Here is an 18,747-nt window from a genome sequence, read left to right as displayed (position 1 = left end):
TTGTCTGGATACAGTGCTTGTAGGTTTCCGGTTTTAGCCGTGTGGTTATAGATTTGTGCTTCCGCTTTCGAAACATTTCCACTGTTTTTGTAATTATCAACATTTAAAGCAGAGTTTGGATTGATGGAAGTCTTCACGAATGGAGGACCAAATTGCAGAGTTGGTATGTAACTATAAGTGTGAGAACAAAAGTGCGATGTTTGACTTCACAAACTGACTAAGGCTCTACTGTCTGGTGGGGAAAAGCGGAATTTACTGCTGGACTTGTCGAAACTTCCAGTAGTGATCAGTCCATTTCTGCCTCTGCAGTTCAGAAACAAGGTCGTAGCAGAATCCAGCTGGACTGTTCAACTGTTCTTCAGTGGTTCATTCTGTAAAAAAAAGCTAGAAGCTGGATGATTGTTTGGTAAAGGCTGGGAATAAATCGGTTTTCCTGAGTGACAGGGGGATTGTTAAATATAATGTAAATTAAGGAAAACGGAAAAATAAAAAAGTAAATGTTACTTTTATTTATTATTGCTGAATATTTTCCCTATTTAATATTCACAATGCCTTATCAATCAAAAACACTCAAAAATTCCCAACTAATAATTTATTTTTATCAAAACATTTATTGTGTGAGTTAGTAATTGACAATATTTATACTTTTTCTTTCCTGAATGATTAAATTTAGAAATTATTCTCACCTCATAGTGAAAATGTTGGAAATGGTTGGAATCCTGGCTGGGACATTAATGGAGTTTACCTGCTCTCCCGGTGAGTGCAGGGCTTTATTCTGGGAACTTCCTCCTGCAGTCCAAAAACATGCTTCATAGGTTCATTGGTATCTCTAAACTATCCCCCTAAGTGTGCATTTGAGTTAGTTGCCCTGTTCTGGGTGTACCCACCTTTGCCCAACAGTAGCTGGGCTGGCTCCAGTGACTCGAAAGGGATTCAGCAGGTTCTGAAAATGAATAAGATGGCTTTTTTTTTTAATCAGTTGCATCTTTTTAAAATAATGATTTACTGTATTTCATTTGTATTTATTATTGGTTTATTTCACAGATGCTCCACAGCTGCTTGTCTGTATGAATGAAGTGGAAGAAGATAAAGAGGAGGAGGAAGAGAGAAGTACCTACTTAGATCAGGAGCAGCCAGAGCCTCAAAGTATTAAAGAGGAAGAGGAGAAGGAGGAGGAACTCTGCAGCAGCCAGGAGGAAGAGCAGCTGTTCCTGAAGCAGGAGATCAAGTCTGACTGTGATGAAATATTTGTAATCCAGTATGAAGGTGAGCTTCATCCTCTGCTGAATATCAACAGAAAACAAACAAAAAGAATTTCTCGCAACATTTTCCCAACGAGCAAATGTGGCTGTTGAGAAAATGTTCGCATTCATGTAGAAAAAGAAACTTCCTGTGGAACAACAGTCTGGTTCTTCCTAACAGAGTGGCTGTTTCTTTTCTATGTGACTGTTTGTGTTAATTATGTTAGAGCAGCTGTTGTGAAACAAAACTGTGGAAAAAATGAATGAATGCTGTGATTATAGAATTACACTGAATCATGTTAATGTATGTTAGCGAACAGAGTCCCAACATTTAATGTTTCAGATGTTTTCATAGTTTTCTCCTGAATCTTTGTTCCTGCAGACCTCTCAGAGAAAAACATCTGTAAGGAGGAGACTGATGATGAGCAGCTTCTCTGGAAGCAGGAGAGGAGCTCCAGTCTGGATGAGGAGAAACCAGAGCTTCCACTGATCAAAGAGGAGGAGGAGCACTTCATCAATGAGGAAGGAGAACAGCTGGAACTAAAGCAGGAAACTGATGATTTCATGGTCACTGTGGATGATCAGGAAAACATGGACTCCAACCCAGAACCAAGAGAGAACCCAGATCTGGAAGCAAACCCTCAGATCCAGTGCAGTGGTTCTGTGACTGTCCAGCTGGACTCTCCTTCACATGAGACTTCACATTCCTGTGATACATGTGGAAAAGTTTTTACCCGACGTGCTTATTTGAAGACTCACATGAGAACTCACACAGGTGAAAGACCACATACTTGTAAAACATGTGGAAAAAGCTTTAGTCGATATATATACTTGACTAATCACATGCGAATACACGAAAACCAACATTCCTGTGTGACATGTGGAAAGGGCTTCACAACATCCTCCAAATTAACTCTCCATGTAAAATCTCAAACATGTGAGAAGCCTTTCATCTGTGAAATTTGTAGGAAAGCTTTCTCCCATGCAACTACTTTGACTGAGCACATGAGAAGTCACACAGGTGAGAAGCCTTTTAGTTGTGAAGTATGTGAAAAACGTTTTATTCAACTAAGTGCCTTGAAAGCTCACATGAGAACTCACACAGACGAGAAGCCTTCTTGTGATATTTGTAAGAAAACTTTCATCCATGCAAATAGTTTGACCTGTCACATGAGAACCCACACAGGTGAAAGGCCTTTTACTTGTAAAGTTTGTGCAAAAAGTTTTACTCAAAGTGGTCAATTACAGGTCCACATGAGAACCCACACAGGTGAGAGACCTTTTACCTGTGAAATATGTGGAAAAAGTTTCACTAAAAGTATTAACTTGAAAGTCCACATGAGAGCTCACACAGGAGAGAGGCCTTATACCTGTGAAATATGTGAAAAAAGCTACACTCAAAGTAGTCATTTATCAGTCCACATGAAAACTCACACAAGTGAAAGACCTTATACTTGTAAAGTATGTGAAAAAAATTTCAATCAAAGTACTGGCTTAAAAGCTCACATGAGAAATCACACAGGTGTGAAGCCTGCTTCCCGTGAAATATACCCAAAACCTTCTGTAATGTTAATGGTTTGGCCTACCGGATAAGCACCCACACAGGTGAAAGCGTAGTTCTTGTGAAACATTTGTAAAAAATGTTTTTTTTACATCCTCTTTATTGTCTGCAAAAGAAATGACAGAAATGAGAATATTTATTGTTCAATCTACAGCTTTTTCCAGGAATTGCTGTTGGCACTGCACCATGTTTTGAAAAAAGAATAGTATTTTTTCTCTTTTATGTGTAATTAATAGTTGCATACATGTATCTAAAATTATGTACTTAAACACAGCTATGGTGAAATTTTTTCTTAAATGTATTTACATTTTAATTTTGAAAAATGTGTAATTTCTTTGTTAATGAAACACGATTGCCTGTGGTTTAGTAAATTATTTATTAAGGATAATTCATCCATGTAGGTCAAGGTTGTGTTAAATAAGTGTTGCCTTTAGTTTGATCAGTATTTATGCGCCCTGTAGAAACATTTACATTTTTTTTAAAAGTTTAAAAAAGAAATCCTAATTACTTCCATAAAACACAATAGCAAACCAAGTATTGAAATTTCGTTTTTTAACATTGTATAGTAAATTGAAAAATACATTTTTAAATTGCATGATCAATATGCAAATTGAAATGTGAATTGCAGATCATTACTTTGACTTAAAAAAATCTTCCAGAGAGAGCGAGGGAGGAGTTGTTAGGGTTTGTTTTTGTTTTTACACTCCGTGCCGCTAGAGGGCAGTGTAATGTTAGCTCGTCTGGATACAGTGCTTGTAGTTTCCGGTTTTAGCTTCTACTCTCGAAACATTCCCACAGTTTTTGTCATAATTAACATTTAAACAACAGTTTAGATTGATGGATGTTTTCACGAATGGAGGACCAAATTGCAGAGTCGGTATGTAACTCTAAATGTCCGATAAATGAGAACAAAGTGCGCAGTTTGACTAACTGGTTCACGATTTAAGGCTAAACCAGGAGGGAAAAGGTGTTTACTCTGCCTTTGAAAGAAAATGCCAAGAGTGGTCAGTCCATTTCTGCCTCTGCAGTTTCAGAATGCAGCTGGGGTGTTCTGTTCAGTGGGTCTTAAGAACCTGTAAACAAAAAGCTGAATGCTTGTTTGTTAATAAAACCACTAGTTTTGTCGATAGCAGTGGCGGTTCTGGCACATGACGCCCTGGGCGAGCCACACCAGTAGTGGCCCTCTGCTGCCCCCCCCCATTATGACCCAGAAATGTACAATTGCTTTTAATGGTTTTCTCTATTCTTTGAATATTTAACAAATAAAAAATATAAAAAAATGCAAATAGAGGCTTGGAAATTCTTACAGCGTATAGGACTGCTATAAAAACACATAAAGTAATAATTCTTACAAGGAGAACATCACAAATGTTTGCTTGAAGTTTAAAATGACCTCCATTATAAGATTAAAAAAATCCTAGACACAACTAAGTGCAATTTAAAGCTTGAAGCCCGTTGAGATGACTATTGTTGTATTATTGGGCAACATAAATAAAACTAAATTGAATTGAATTGAAAAATCTCATAGCTTACACTATAAACTAGGTCGGCTTCTCTTGGTAGACACTAAAAATGTGCCTTAATATGCGAAAAGTCATCAATCAAATCCTCATATGTTTGTCTCTCAGCTACAGTGGAGTTTATGCTTATGACTGCCAAACCAGATAGCCGATCTTGAGCCTTGGATGATCTTAGAAACATTTCGATAAGCTTAAGCTTTTTTATTCCTTACAGCTAATTCTTTCCAAGTTTTCTTGCAGTGGATTTTATTTGGGCTATTGTTATGTGAGGTGATCTAAGAACTAGCATGTTTCCAGTCATTAAATCTAGGGTTGGTTAAATTAATTTTCTTTTTGGATAAAGGTTTGCAGCAAAAAAACCCACAAGAGCCCGTTATTTTTTCCTCCCCCTCCCCGTAGTACATCAACCATGTTCTTTGCATTTCTTCTCTACTAAATAAAGTTTATTTGAAGTACTGGTCATGACAGCTTCCTCCATCATTGTCATTCCTGGGAAAAACACATGTGGATGGCTCCTCAATTCCTCCTCTGGAAACCAGATGTGTTGGATTCCTGTCAGCCATGGATAAGGGCCTGTTAGCTGGGTCAGTTCTTCATCCACTGAAGCTGCTGTACTGAATGGAGATGTTTTTATGTTTGAAATCCTAAAAAAGCCACATATATTGTGAATAAATAAGTGTTTGTGGAATTTGTAGAGGCAGCATGGATTGTTATACATTTTATGAAATTATGTACATACTGTATGGCTGCTAGGTGGGGCATTGGTTAGCGCTCTTGCCTCACAGGAAGAAGGCCCCCGTCTGGGGGACCTGAAACAGAACATCACCGGGGGACCTTTCTGTGTGGAGTGTGCATGTTCTCTCTGTGCATGTGTGGGTAACTCCGGCTTCCTCCCACCGTCCAAAAACATGCTTCATAGATTTATTGGTTAATCTAAATTGTCCATAGGTGTGAGTGTGAGTGTGCATGGGTGTGTGATTGTGGCCCTGCGACCGACTGGCCACCTGTCCAGGATGTACCCAGTCTTAGCCCGCAAGTGGTCGGGATAGGCTCCAGCAGCCCTTTGACCCTGAAAGGGATAAAACGGATTAGAAGATGAATGAATGAATATGTGCACACTGTGACTGACTGTGAAAATATAAACCATATCGACTACACTAATAATTGAAATGATGTGCAAGTAGAGGCTAAAAATAGCCTTAGCCTAACTCTTCAAATATTATTGTGCATGTTTAAAGCTGTCATAGGTTTACATAATGACATTAACAGTGTTCAATATCATATCTTTGTCCTTTTCACGTTTCTCTTGGTCTTTTTTTTCTAAATTGGGCACCGGATGGTTTTGTCCTTTTCATTTTATTGCACTCACGGAAATAAATAAGTTAGCATCTTCTGAAACCAACGACTGCTTAGTATCGCATCAGCTTCGCGTTAAACCAATACTTATTATAGTATGTTTGAGAGATTGAATTGGGTTTTAAAAATACATTCATGGTGAATGCAGTCAATAATTTATTGTGAAAGTAGTTTCAACTAAAGATGATTGTTAGAGTGAAAAAGACTCCCAATTACCTGTGTGTGTGATTCACCCTGTCACCGGTGAGTTGCGCCCTCCTCTCGAATTTTTGGACTTCTGTTCCAAAGACTACAGAGGTGAGGACGCTAGTTTCAGTGTCGTGCAGCAGAGGGCGCCATTTAACACTTATAATGAAACCTTCAGATAAAGAGAATGGACGTGCTCCGCTATTCATATTACAAAAAAGAAATATTGAAGGATTTTCGTCCGTGCCGCCCCCTGGAAAATTCCGCCCTGGGCAACAGCAGATTGACAGTTATGGTAGGGGGTAGGGGGTTGGCAGCTTATTCAAATAATTATTTATTTCTGCCAAAAGCTGAACAGCATTTATTTTATCTGGCTGAATGTTTCTTCTCACAGATGTTCCACAGCTGCATGTCTGTAAGGAGGATGAAAAAAGCAACTGCTTCTGTCAGGAGCAGCCAGAGCTTTCACAAATCAAAGAGGAAGAGGAGGAGGAGGAGGAGGAACTTTGCAGCAGCCGGGAGGAAGAGCAGCTGTTACTGAAGCAGGAGATCAAATCTGAATGTGATGAAATATTTGTAATCCAGTTTGAAGGTGAGCTTCATCCTCTGCTGAATATCAACAAGAAACTGAAAACTGCCATAAATTAATTTAATTTCTAAAGTTTGTTTGGAAAAATATTTGTTGTAATTTTAAATTACTTATTGAGAACAAGGCTAGAACTGTCACTTTTCTTTAAAAAAACATTCATTTCTCATCAAAATGAAAATAAAAATTAAAAAAAATTGCAAAAGGAATAGTGTAGTAAAAAATCAAGTGCAATTTTTTCAGTTCTTGTAGAGAAGGGAAGTTTTGTGAAACAAAAGTCTGGTTCTTCTTTTTTCACAGGACTGCTGGTTGTTTGTGGGAACAGAGTCCTTTTATCTAATGTTACAGATTATTTTACAATTTTTCTCCTGAATCTTTGTTCCTGCAGAACTCTCAGAGAAAAACATCTGTAAGGAGGAGACTGATGATGAGCAGCTTCTCTGGAAGCAGGAGAGGAGCTCCAGTCCGGATGAAGAGAAACCAGAGCTTCCACTGATCAAAGAGGAGTGGGAGGAGATCTGCATCGGTGAGGAAGGAGAGGAGCTGGAACTGAAGCAGGAAAATGATGCTTTCATGGTCACTGAGGATGATCAGGAAAAAATGGGCTCCAACCCAGAACCAAATGAGAACCCAGTTCTGAAAGGAAACCCTCAGATCCAGTGCAGTGGTTCTGTGACTGTTCAGCTGGACTCTCCTTCACACGAGACTTCACATTCCTGTGAAACATGTGGAAAAGTTTTTACCCGACGTGCTTATTTGAAGGCCCACATGAGAATACACACAGGAGAGAAGTCCTACTCCTGTAGATTATGTGGAAGAAGTTATTTTCAAAAAAGTGATCTGACCGTCCACATGAGGAAGCACACAGGTGAAAAGCCTTATGCTTGTGAAGTATGTGGAAAGGGTTTCATTCAAAGCAGTGACTTGACTATCCATACCAGAACTCACACAGGTGAGAAGCCATTTTCTTGCCACGTATGCCAGACAGCGTTCAGTCACGCTCACAGTTTGACCCACCACATGAGCACACACACGGGTGAAAAGCCCCATTCGTGTGACATGTGTGGCAAAGGTTATGTTCAGAGAAGCGATTTGACTGTTCACATGAGAATACATACAGGCGAGCGGCCTTACACGTGTAAAACCTGTGGCAAAAGCTTCAGTCGGTGTAACTATTTAACGGATCACATGAGAATACACACGGGGGAAAAGAGATACTCCTGTGGGACTTGCGGAAAAAGCTTCACCAAATCCTGCAGCTTAACCCTTCATGTTAGAACTCACACGGGTGAGAAGCCCTTCTCGTGCAGCGTGTGTGGAAAAAGCTTCACCACATCCTCTACATTGACTCTCCATGTGAGGACTCACACAGGTGAGAAGCCCTTTGCCTGTGAAATCTGCAAGAAGGCTTTCAGCCAGGCAAAAAGTTTGACCGAGCACATGAGAACTCACACAGGAGAGAGACCCTTTACCTGTAGGATATGTCAGAAGACTTTCAGCCAGGCCAATAGCCTAACCTATCACATGAGAACTCACACAGGTGAAAGGCCTTTTACTTGTCAAGTGTGTGAAAAAAGTTTCACTCAAAGTAGTATCCTAAAGGCCCACACGAGGACCCACACGGGCGAGAGGCCTTTCGCCTGTGAAAGGTGCGGAAAGGGTTTTAAACGAAACAGCTCCTTGAAGGATCACGTGAGAACTCACACAGGTGAGCGGCCTTTTTTCTGCAAGTCGTGTGGAAAAAGTTTCAGTCGGAATGATTCTTTGACTGCTCACACGAGGACTCACACTGCTGCAGATTTATATGTAGGAAGCGTGTAGGAAAATGTTCTCTCCCTTCTTCAAATGACAAATAAACAGCAGCATCATGGGAAGAAAAGTGAAGAAAAGTTCTATTCGTGAGGTTAGTGAGACATCTCCTGATGACTCACTAAGAGAACTTTTAGAAGTGTTTTTCTATTAAAAGTGTCTCTTTGCACGTGATTTTCAGCCCTGAAGTTTTTTCTCTGCCCCACATACCCAGAGGATGGGTTAAGGTTAGGATTAAAGTTGTGGTTAGGGTTAAACCTCCAAATGGTTCCTGAGTGTTTCTGCTGCTCACCGCTCCCCCAGGGGATGGATCGAATGTGGAGAACACGTTTCACACACCTAGGAGTGTGATAACTGATCAAACTTCAAGTTTAACTTTGAATATATGCGACCAACAACAAAATTCAGCCTTGGACGCATTTAAAATACGTGTAGGTACTGCATTAGTGCGCATTAACATGAATTTCCATCACTTTTTGTTGCACATAAATACAGGTAAATAACTTCAGCCTTTTTTCTATTTTGTCAAGAATTTGCACAATTAAGATTTTAAGGTCATTAAATATATTTAAAAAATGCAAAATCATATTTTCAACTCTTTTTAAATTTAGGAGTTTCTTGTTTGTCTTCACAGAAAATGTGCGATCTAGCCAGTGAATAAACATGTGCTTTAAATTTATTAAAATATTGTCTTTAAGTGTGACCTTAGGCTATATAAGAACGTGCTTTTTGTTAAATAAATGCATCACAAAACATTCTTTATAGACTTTTAAAATTTAACATTACTCTCATGTTTGTTTATTATACTAACAGAAATGTTGATTTACCGCATTACTGTTTCTATATTCAAATTCAAATTAATTTTATTTATATAGCACTTTTCATGTAAAAGAAACAGCTCAAGGTGCTGTACATAATAAAAACAAGAATGCAGGAAACACCAATCCCTATTCATGTAATAAAATATTTAAATAAGCCCCACACAATAAAATACACAAAAACAAACACAAGTAAAAGAGAAACGACTAAAGAACACAGCAAAGAAGAGAGAACCCAGAAGGCGCTGTCTGCTCTGTCCTGTTGGCCGGGGTGTAATTACCTACATTTTAAAATTAAAAGACTGGACTGGGGTTTTGATGCTTAAATTAAAAAAAGAAATGTCAAAATAATTTTTTATTCTGCTGTACTGATTGTTTTAATGCCACTTTGTGTCCTAAAATATGACCCAAACTGAGATTGCATAAATCTGTTCAATTCTTCTTGACAGCAGTTTTTAGGGAACACAAACACAGGAATTCTAATGTAAAGTGGAACCATTGCCATGTGCCAACGTTCACTCCCAGAGCTTCTGGTTAGCCATGGTTAACCATCAATAACATAAACCAATCATGAGTAAAGGAACTAGAAGTGCAGAGTCACTTCCTGTTTACCCCTCCAAAATAATAGCAATGTATTTTAATCAGGGGTGTCCAACAATTTTGTGTTGCAACCTAGGAAAGATTCTTAGACATTTCGTTCTGTTTTGCACACTAGAATGGCAGTAAATGTGTTTCTACACAGGATCTTAATCCTGATATTGATGGCTTGGTGAATTTTCAGGAGAGAAAGGAGGTTAACTCCAAATTCTTATGTTCACAAATGTTTTACAAGTTTAATTTAGTTTAATTTTTCATTAATTTGCACATTTACATTCTAGCCAGGATGTTTTTCCCCCCGCAGCCCCTCTTGAGTTTATTATCAGGATTGCTTTAGTGTCAGATGGGAAAGATTCAGTCTGTATAAAATTGAATAAACCAATTTTTTACAAGTGAAATGCACTTCAATTGAGATCCATTGGCCTCTGTGAATGAATGTGAAATAATAAGTGATAAGGGTGCTATGTTTATTGAGGCATTTTTTCCAACTGAGAAAAAGATACAACAATAAAGCTACATTTAACAAGTTGACCATATGTTATTTTGCTTTTATATTACTGGTCTGGCCCACTTGAGATGAGACGGGTTGAATGTGGCCCCCAGACCAAAATGAGTTTGACTCCCCTGATGTAAACTATAACACGCTATTGAAGTTTCAGCAAAATGTGTAACCCTGCTGTCTGATAAACCTCTCGGTCTTTTGATTGAAAGATCATTTACTCTTAAAAACACAGACAATGGTTTACCTTCTTAAACTTTAATTTCAATTCTTCCAGAACACCAGTTTTACAGTTCTGGACGGAGCTGATTGGCAGAAGTCGATATGCCCTATCTATTCAATTATTCTTAAATAATTCTTTTTTTTCTTTCAATTTTATCTTTTTAAACAAGCACTAATATTTTAAGAACTACATAGGCACTGATTGAACTCTTGGTCAAGTTTTTCAATCAGGAGTAATTTTTCTTTAGGTTAAGTGCATGTTAAAGATTTTTTATTTCACAGATGGATTAATATTTCTTAGACCAGGGGGACAAACTTTGTACTGCAAATATAAATGTATTTTTTATTCTTTGTTTACAAGTTACATTTTGAGGCAATTTTGTGACAAATGCAGTAAAGCAGCCCAGATCCCCACAGTGGCTTTTAAAACTTGTTTAAAATGTTACCTTAATCACAATTCACTGTAGAAATACACAAAGACCTTCATCTCATCATATTTGATAAAATCTTTAAATTCACAAAAAGTTTTCTTAATTTGACCAAACTATAGCTCCTTTTTGTGTAAATAGAACTTCAAGATGTTCAACAGTAACGTGTCTGGAGGGAGGAGGATGACAGAATGATGTCTAACCTTACGTATGACAGCTGAGATTCATTTCAGGGTTTAATGGCTGAACTGTCATTTTTCTTTGTAATGTTCCATGTCAATGGCTTCTATTTACTGCCACAGCATCAAATCTGTCAGGAGCAACTCCAATACCAGGAAAGCTGCAGCAGTCTGGATCTCAAGGAAAAACAATCTAGATAGATAAAAGAAGAAGAACTCTTGACACAGTTGAAGTGTTAAACGACCCTTGAACTGTGACTCCTTATTATGCTCAAGACCCTAACATTAAAACGGAACCCAGATGTATTTCTATTGCGGCTGAAAGCCGGATCTGGAAGGATGGGATTGGGATTTTTCAAGTTCTGCAGGAAACACAGAAATAGATCTTGATGAGAGTTTTGATAGAAATAAAGAGGCAGTTAGCAGTGCTGGGAACTCGTCCTTGTCAGACAAAGTTGTGTTTACCAGACATGTAAGGTTTCAGGGGTAGTAGTTCGTTAAAGGTTCACGTGCAGAAAAAGCTTTTCTCAGAGAGGAAGTCTAAATCTTCACATGAGGACTGTCACAGATACCAAGTCCTTCTCATATTGTGTTTGTGGAAAGACTTACACCAGGTTTGGCTCTTTAACTGTTCATATGAGAAGCCACATAGGTGAAAGGCCATTTCTCTGAGATTTGTGATGAAAGTTTCTTTGAATTCACATGAGGACTCACACGAGGAAAAGCCGTTTTCCGTCCAGTTTGTAGAAAAAGTCTTTCACCCAAAACTGCCTTTTAGACACTCACTGTGAAGAAACTGGATTGTCTAGAAAGGACTGTATTATATTAGTTCGTTACCCCGTCAGTTTATTGCACACAGAAATAATGAATAATGACTCAGAGACAAAACTTAGCTTTTGTAGGTTTACTCCGCACAAAGACCACAGATTTGTACACAGGGTTACAGACAGATGAACATGGTGCATTCAAAGTCCGAACAAAGGAGCTCAGAAAAAGGCTTGGCATATATACCTTGTATTTGCATATTCAGAACCTCATTTGATGGATCATGGTGTGAAAAACCCACCCACAGACTGTTGCAGGCTAGATGTTTGAAGGTCAGAGCACCTAAAGTTTCAGATCTCTCTGAGGTTATCACAGACATTTGCCAGAACACATACACCAGAACACACAAAGATGAAAAGGGAGGATGTTAAAGGAATGTTTGCGAGACAATAGTCTTGGTTGTGCTCTGTCTGGAGTGTCATATAATTTTGAGATGATAATACATAGTGAATCGAGTTTAAGCCATTAATGTGATAAAAAGTAAAAGTTAGTGTAATAAAATGTTAAAGGGAGTTTCTAACTATTCTGTTTCTAATCACTCCTAACACTCACGTTAGAACTCACTCAGGCGAAAGTTCGTTTTCCTCACACAAAGTTAAAATATTCAACTCACCAAACGAAAACTCACAAAGGAATAGGAGGTGGGATTTGGGTTAAAAACTCACATTGGTAGAAAACATTTTTTGTTGAGAAATTAAGCAGGAGCCGGGGCCGAAACTGATTTTGATTTTCTAAGATAATTTTACATTTGCAATGTTTTTGATGAAGCTTCAGGATGAGAAAAAGGCTCTCCAGAGTAACGTGGCCTGCAGGAATCCGTTATTCAGCAGGGATGTGAGAAACGTCGGAATTTGGCTCTTTGATGAGGATGTGGACTTAATTCACATCTTCATTTAGAAAAATATTACTGATGCCATTTAACAGACTGTAAAAAGACACAAACCTCCTTAATTATTTGGGTGATTATAGATTTATGTTGGACTGTTGGACTGAACAAGTTAAAAAATCCTTCTTTTCTTTACCTGTTTTATCCATGAACTCATGGTGACATCAGTGTAACAGAACAACATTAGGAATGTGTCCCATGGTCCAATTGGTCTGATGATTTGGTTCCACATAATTTTCCTGTAGGGAAAAATGGGTTTGGGTTCTTATTGGTTATCACACACTATATTTTTTAGTCTTTCATTTTGTGATTCACAGGACCCAGAAGCTTTTTGAAAACTAGTCATAGAGCTGAATAAAAAAATCATGCAGCCCCTTTGTCACAGAATTCATAAAGCTCACATCCCACAATTTAGTAGTCTCGAATTTCTCCTCTAGAGATCCTTCTCCTCCACAATTAACCTAGCTACACTCACTGGCCACTTTTTTAGGTACAGCTTGCTAGTACCGAACTGCTTCAACAACGTACTGAAAACATTCCTCAGAGAGGTCGGTCCATATTGACATGATAGCATCACACAGTTGCTGCAGATTTGTTGGCTACACTTGATGATGCCATGTTCTCTGTAAACCCTAGAGATGGGTTTGGGTGAAAATCCCAGTAGATCAGCAGTTTCTGAAATACTCAGACCAGCCTGTCTGGAACCAAGAACCATGCCATATTCAATCACAACTTCAATCACTTCTCTTCCTCATCTTGATGCTCAGTTTGAATTAAAGCAGATGGTCTTGACCATGTCAAGATGCCTACCTTCAATGCACTGAGTTGCTACCATGTGATTGGGTGATTTAGAAATTTGAGTTAACAAGCAATTGAACAGTTGTCTTTAATAAAGTTGTCAGTGAGTATAATCACTGTGAACGGTGAACGGGGTCACTGCAATGGGATCTCCCAGGTCTGACTCTTTGTTTAGATCATGGGTTTTAATCAAATCAAACTTAATTTATAAAATAGTGCTTCCCATGCACTAAAATTAAAGACATAAGATGTATATAAAAACGAAAAATTGAGAATAAGATGCATAAAATGAAAATAAATACATAAGATAGCCTATACTAAAACGAATACAATAAATTAGCAGTTAAAATTAACTAAAAGCTAAATTAAAAAGGTGGGTCTTGAGCCTCTTCTTAAAAACCTCTACAGTCTCTGCGGCCCTGAGGTTCTCCGGATGGCTGTTCCACAGGCGAGGACTGTAATGGCAGAACGAAGCCTCACCATACATTTTGGTCCTCACCTTCGGAACAACTAAGATGCCAGCACTGGAGGACCTCGGGGTCCGCAAGTCTTCATATTTTAAAATAATATATTTAAATAAGAAGGCCCAAGCCCATAATAACATTTATAAACCATTAAAAGAATTTTAAAATCAATCCTGAAACACACAGGGAGCCAATGCAGAAATTTCAAAATCGGTGTAATGTGTTCCCGCCCTCTGGTCCTCGTCAGAACTCGTGCCGCAGAGTTCTGCAATAGTTGTAGATTTGAAATAGACTTTTTTGATAAACCAGAGAGCAGGGCATTACAATAATCTAAACGACTGAAAATAAAAGCATGCATCAGCACCTCTTTGCTGGCAAGAGAGAGGAATGGGCGGACTCTGGCAATGTTTCTGAGATGATAAAATCCTGTCGACATTTTTAATGTGTGGGATAAAATTTAGCTCAAAAAGTACGCCCAGGTTTCTCAAACATTGAGAAGGTTTAAAATTATGAAGATGTAGTAAAATCATCTCTCTCTTGTCTTCAGGACCAATGATTAAAACTTCAGTTTTGTCCTGGTTGAGCTGTAAGAAATTTTCTGCCATCCATGACTTTATATCTAAAATGCAGTTTAAAAGAGTGTTAACAGGTTCAAGGTCATCAGAAGACACAGCGATATAAAGCTGTGTATCATCAGCATAGCTGTCAATGCCATGTCTCCTGATGACCTCCCCAAGAGGCAACATATATAAATTAAACAGTATTGGCCCTAAAATCGACCCTTGGGGAACCCCACAACTTATTTCATGGATTCCTGAAGAGCATATATCTATAATTACATAAAAGTGTCACCCTGTAAAGTAAGAGTAAAACCACTTAAGAACATTTCCAGAGAGGCCCACTAGACTCCTAAGTCTGTCTAATAAAATCTGCTGATCTACTGTATCAAAAGCGGCACTAAGATCCATTAGCACCAGAACAGAAAGCTTCTGTGAGTCGTAGTTTAATCTAAGATCATTAACGATCTTTAAAAGAGCCGTCTCTGTGCTGTGGTTTTTCCTAAAACCAGACTGATATTTTTCTAAAAATCTTTGGCCATTTAAAAACTCATGCAGTTGAGTAGCGACACTTTTTTCTATAATTTAACTTAAAAATAGTAAGTTGGATATGGGTCTGTAGTTATCCAGATTTTTTGTATCTAATTGACTCTTCTTCAGAAGGGGCCTCACCACCGCCGTCTTACAGGCCGAGGGGAAGACCCCCGTCTGAAGAGAGCAGTTTACTATATTTAAAAGCTCTGACTCAAAGAATCCATAAAATGTTTTAAAAAGTGAAGTGGGAATGGGATCTAAAAGGCAGGTTGTAATGTTTACTTGGGATACAACTCGACCAAGCATCTCCGCATCAACCAGGACAAAACTCCCCAGTGTTTCTTCTGGTAACAACAATGTTGGAGGTCTGTTAAGATCAGTGTATTGCATGGATGAAATTTTTCTTATAGCATTGATTTTACCCATGAAGTGGTCTGTGAAGTCCTCACATGCAGCATTAGATGAAGGCATGGAGGACTTGTTGAAGTCTTTATTTATTAAAATATCAATGGTTTTAAAAAGAATTTTGGGGTTGTTTTTATTTTCTGAAATGATTTTTGAAAAATAAGAGGTTCTGGCCCGTCTTCCTGTATCTCCTCTCTGCTCTCCTGCAGTTCTGCTTCAGACGTTTAGTGTCATCAGTCTTCCATGGGATTTTAAGAGTGGCTCTTAATGTTTTTGTTTTGAATGGAGCCACTGCATCTATGGAAGACTGAAGTCTGTTATTAAAATGATCAACAATAAAATCACAGGGTGCAGGTAAAATCTGAGCAGGAGTTTGCTTAAAAATATCAATAAAACTTGCAGCCACTTCGGGAGTTAAATACCGCTTCCTCACAGTTCTCACTGTGAGACAAAACATTTGTTTGTCTTGTCCTTTTATTTTTGAATTTGATTATATTTTTGTGCAAAGCACTTTTAGTGACTCGAGTTGCAAAAGTGTTATATAAATAATGTTGGAAGTTTTACCATCATTTAATGAAGTCAAAGTTGTCACAATTAATTTCAAACTCAGTTTTTTCTTTTTCTTTTTGTTTGACAAAAACAGCTTTTTGTTCACATTTATTGTGAACTGAATTCTACAGAAGTTTTTACTAAAGACAACATGCACATCTGTATGATTGAAAATACTGTTTTGAAAATATACATTATTTGGACACAGGAACTGCTAGGGTTATGATTTTTCCTTAACAAAGAGAAGAACCACACCGGAGCCTATATTTTGTTCGGCTTCTGCAGAAGGAGAAACCGTCTTCCCAGTGCATGGAGCCTCTTTTTCTTGAAAGCTGAAAGTTGCAGACATGAACGTGGGTCATTCAGTCAGGCAGAACAGCAATGTCATGTCTTGTATAATCAGCACTTCTTGCGTCAGTGTTTTCTTACTGATAGAACAGAGACAATCATATTATGGTGATAATAACGTGTAAGCAAATGATAATTATGTAAACCCTAACAGGATGTGAAGCTTTCAAGTTAAATTTGGAGTTTAATTCTGAACTATTTTCTTGCTTTTTATCCATCTGTTAGGACTTTTTTGTTGTACTATGACTAAACACAGAAATGAAAAAACAGCTGTGTGTACTAAGTACTAAACATGTAATTTTCTTTATTTCATTACTGCTTCAAGTTAAGTAATAAAGTTGTTTCATTCAGAAAAATCCCACGCAGCACTGTAACCCTTGTGCTATCCTAGGCACTTTGACATTGGGAGTTGGGTCATCTAGACCCACTAGACAGTGCGCTGAACCTTTTTTCTTCAATGATTTGTGATCTTCACTGGTGTCCATGGGGTCATCTAAGATAGCACTAGGGTTAATTTTCTTCTTCAGTATTTTGCTCCTGGATTTTTCATATCATAGCTGGAGGAATATTTATTAATGCTCCATCAATCAACACTGGAACTTCTCAGATTTAGTTGCTGATCATTTTTCTTGGCTGTGATTCTAAAGAAGTGTGGGACTAGATAATTATCTTGTCTTTCAGAGATGGTTGTTCAACGAGTCTTCTGCCAGCGGAGATAAGAAGTGAAGCTTTGGCTCGATTCCAAGGAGGACGATCTGCTTCTCTTTCAGGAAGTCTGGGCTGGCGTTTCTTCTCACATCACTGTGTTACACCTTCATCCTGAACCAATAGCTGTATTGCATGCTTTTCCTTCTCATCATGGATAAATGATCTGCATTTGCCATGTTGATTTCTAAAAGTTATTTTTCACATAATCTAAGTAATTCATTTTTGTCGTGTGCTTTATTGATACTTCAGGACTCTTAGCTCTGTCTGATAAAAGCTAGGAACCGCTTCCTTCCACTCCCTTTCAAGCAATATTTATTAATATGTCTAAATATACTAATTTTGTTTAGTTATTGTATGAAAGTAAAACTAATTATTGTATTGTTGTTGTGCATTATTCTTATTTGATTGCTTGAAATAAACCATTTCAAATCAAATCAAATAAAAATCATCATTTTTTAGCCTTTGTATTCCGGTATGGTTATAAGTTTTTCTGGCCCTCCTACATCCCCCTCTCCACCAGGAACAATACTTTGGCATGTCTGACTGTTAAACCTCATCGGGGTCTCTAGTCTCTGGGGTTGTTGATCCATGGCTTTTCCCCCACAAAGCAAGACATCCACAATTAAGTACATCTGTGTCACAAAGAAATCAATAATTGTATTTCTATTTCTGCTCATTAAGTTGAAGCATTGTCCATCATTTTCTTTGCAATCTGGCATATATAAAAATATTTGTTAATAAAAAAAAAATAATTTACCGAGCTCCATGTCATTGCACCCAGTACTAAGTCTTTCTTTGCAAAAAGATATATTGAAAGAGACCCGTCCACTTTATTGGATTTTCTGGAGCCGCCTGTGCAGATCTGTTCCAAACCCCCAAACCAGTTCTCCTATTCAGTACTGCCTGGAGCGAAGTGGATTGTGTTTCAATAAGCAGGCTCAACGCCCACAGAGCTATAAATCTATGCTGTCAAAAAACAGAAGACGAGAACATGTTCCGGGAATCTACCTCCTCACATTAACCTGTCAAGTTTAGGAAGATGCAACTTCTTCATGTTTTCTGTATGTTTAAGCTCTGCCCAATAGACCTGCAGCTCTGTAACGAAGTAACAAATAAAAAGATGACTACTCTCTTACTCCTCAGTGGCTTTTGTCTCATGGCTGTTTTCTTTAGACATCTTTTCTAAACATCTTCACTACTGAACCATTAAACCTTTATTCTTGGATGTTGTTTTTTTTCCAGTTCACACAGAATCACTGACAACAGAGGAAGATTAGCAAATAACCACTTTGATATCCTGTTAATATGTTCAACCACGAGGACTGAAAATGAGGACAACAAATGGAAACAGAAAAACGTGAAGCGAGGACCACCGGAGTCCAGCATGACTGACGCTGTTTCTGAGAAAGATTCCACATGAAAATAAAAAAGAAATTCTGTTTGGCAAAATTTTGGACCAGCATGGGTTTACTTGACCTTATGCTGAAAGGATTAACAAACTTTTAATTCCTAATGCCAATGAGTGACAGCAGCTCTAATTAACATATTTCTCATAGGTTTTCCACAGGTGATTTTCTCATAAAATCCCAGCAAAACCCAGGTTCAGCACATGAAAACAGAATAAATATGGATTTGTTTGGAATGGTTGCTGGAACAAAAGCTTTTTTATTG

The 18,747-nt window shown here is 38.0% G+C and overlaps 1 protein-coding gene across 4 annotated transcripts; it reads left to right on the top strand.

The window, feature by feature from the left end:
• Positions 1-22: 22 nt before the first annotated feature.
• On the top strand, positions 23-18,190 carry LOC110016951 (zinc finger protein 883-like). 4 transcript variants are annotated; one of them, XR_002292271.2, is made up of 6 exons: positions 23-163; positions 1,045-1,266; positions 1,624-3,679; positions 6,259-6,456; positions 6,839-6,976; positions 17,050-18,190. XR_002292271.2 is itself a non-coding variant. In XM_020711339.2 (4 exons), exons 1-4 carry the CDS (start codon positions 3,640-3,642, stop codon positions 17,085-17,087), a joined length of 414 nt encoding a protein of 137 aa, XP_020566998.1. In that variant the 5' UTR covers positions 2,944-3,639; the 3' UTR covers positions 17,088-18,190. The 4 variants fall into 4 exon arrangements, 2 of the variants coding, with proteins under 2 accessions (XP_020566998.1, XP_020566997.1); XR_002875160.1 differs by lacking the exons at positions 6,839-6,976; positions 17,050-18,190 and having other exon boundaries at positions 1,624-4,906; positions 6,259-6,359; XM_020711339.2 differs by lacking the exons at positions 23-163; positions 1,045-1,266 and having other exon boundaries at positions 2,944-3,679.
• Positions 18,191-18,747: the final 557 nt, after the last annotated feature.

This window comes from Oryzias latipes, chromosome 17, assembly GCF_002234675.1.
Source record: "Oryzias latipes chromosome 17, ASM223467v1".
NCBI classification, from domain to species: domain Eukaryota; kingdom Metazoa; phylum Chordata; class Actinopteri; order Beloniformes; family Adrianichthyidae; genus Oryzias; species Oryzias latipes.
Note: the sequence above shows the minus strand (reverse complement) of the source record. Positions and strands in the feature narration are given on the sequence as shown.

Bases quoted from the DNA above. Each gene is read 5' to 3' on its own strand.
- LOC110016951 (XM_020711338.1), top strand. From the start codon at position 3,640: ATGGATGTTTTCACGAATGGAGGACCAAATTGCAGAGTCG. The intron at 3,680-6,258 runs GTATGTAACTCT...TTCTTCTCACAG, and splicing joins AGGACCAAATTGCAGAGTCG to ATGTTCCACAGCTGCATGTC. The intron at 6,457-6,838 runs GTGAGCTTCATC...TTGTTCCTGCAG, and splicing joins ATTTGTAATCCAGTTTGAAG to AACTCTCAGAGAAAAACATC.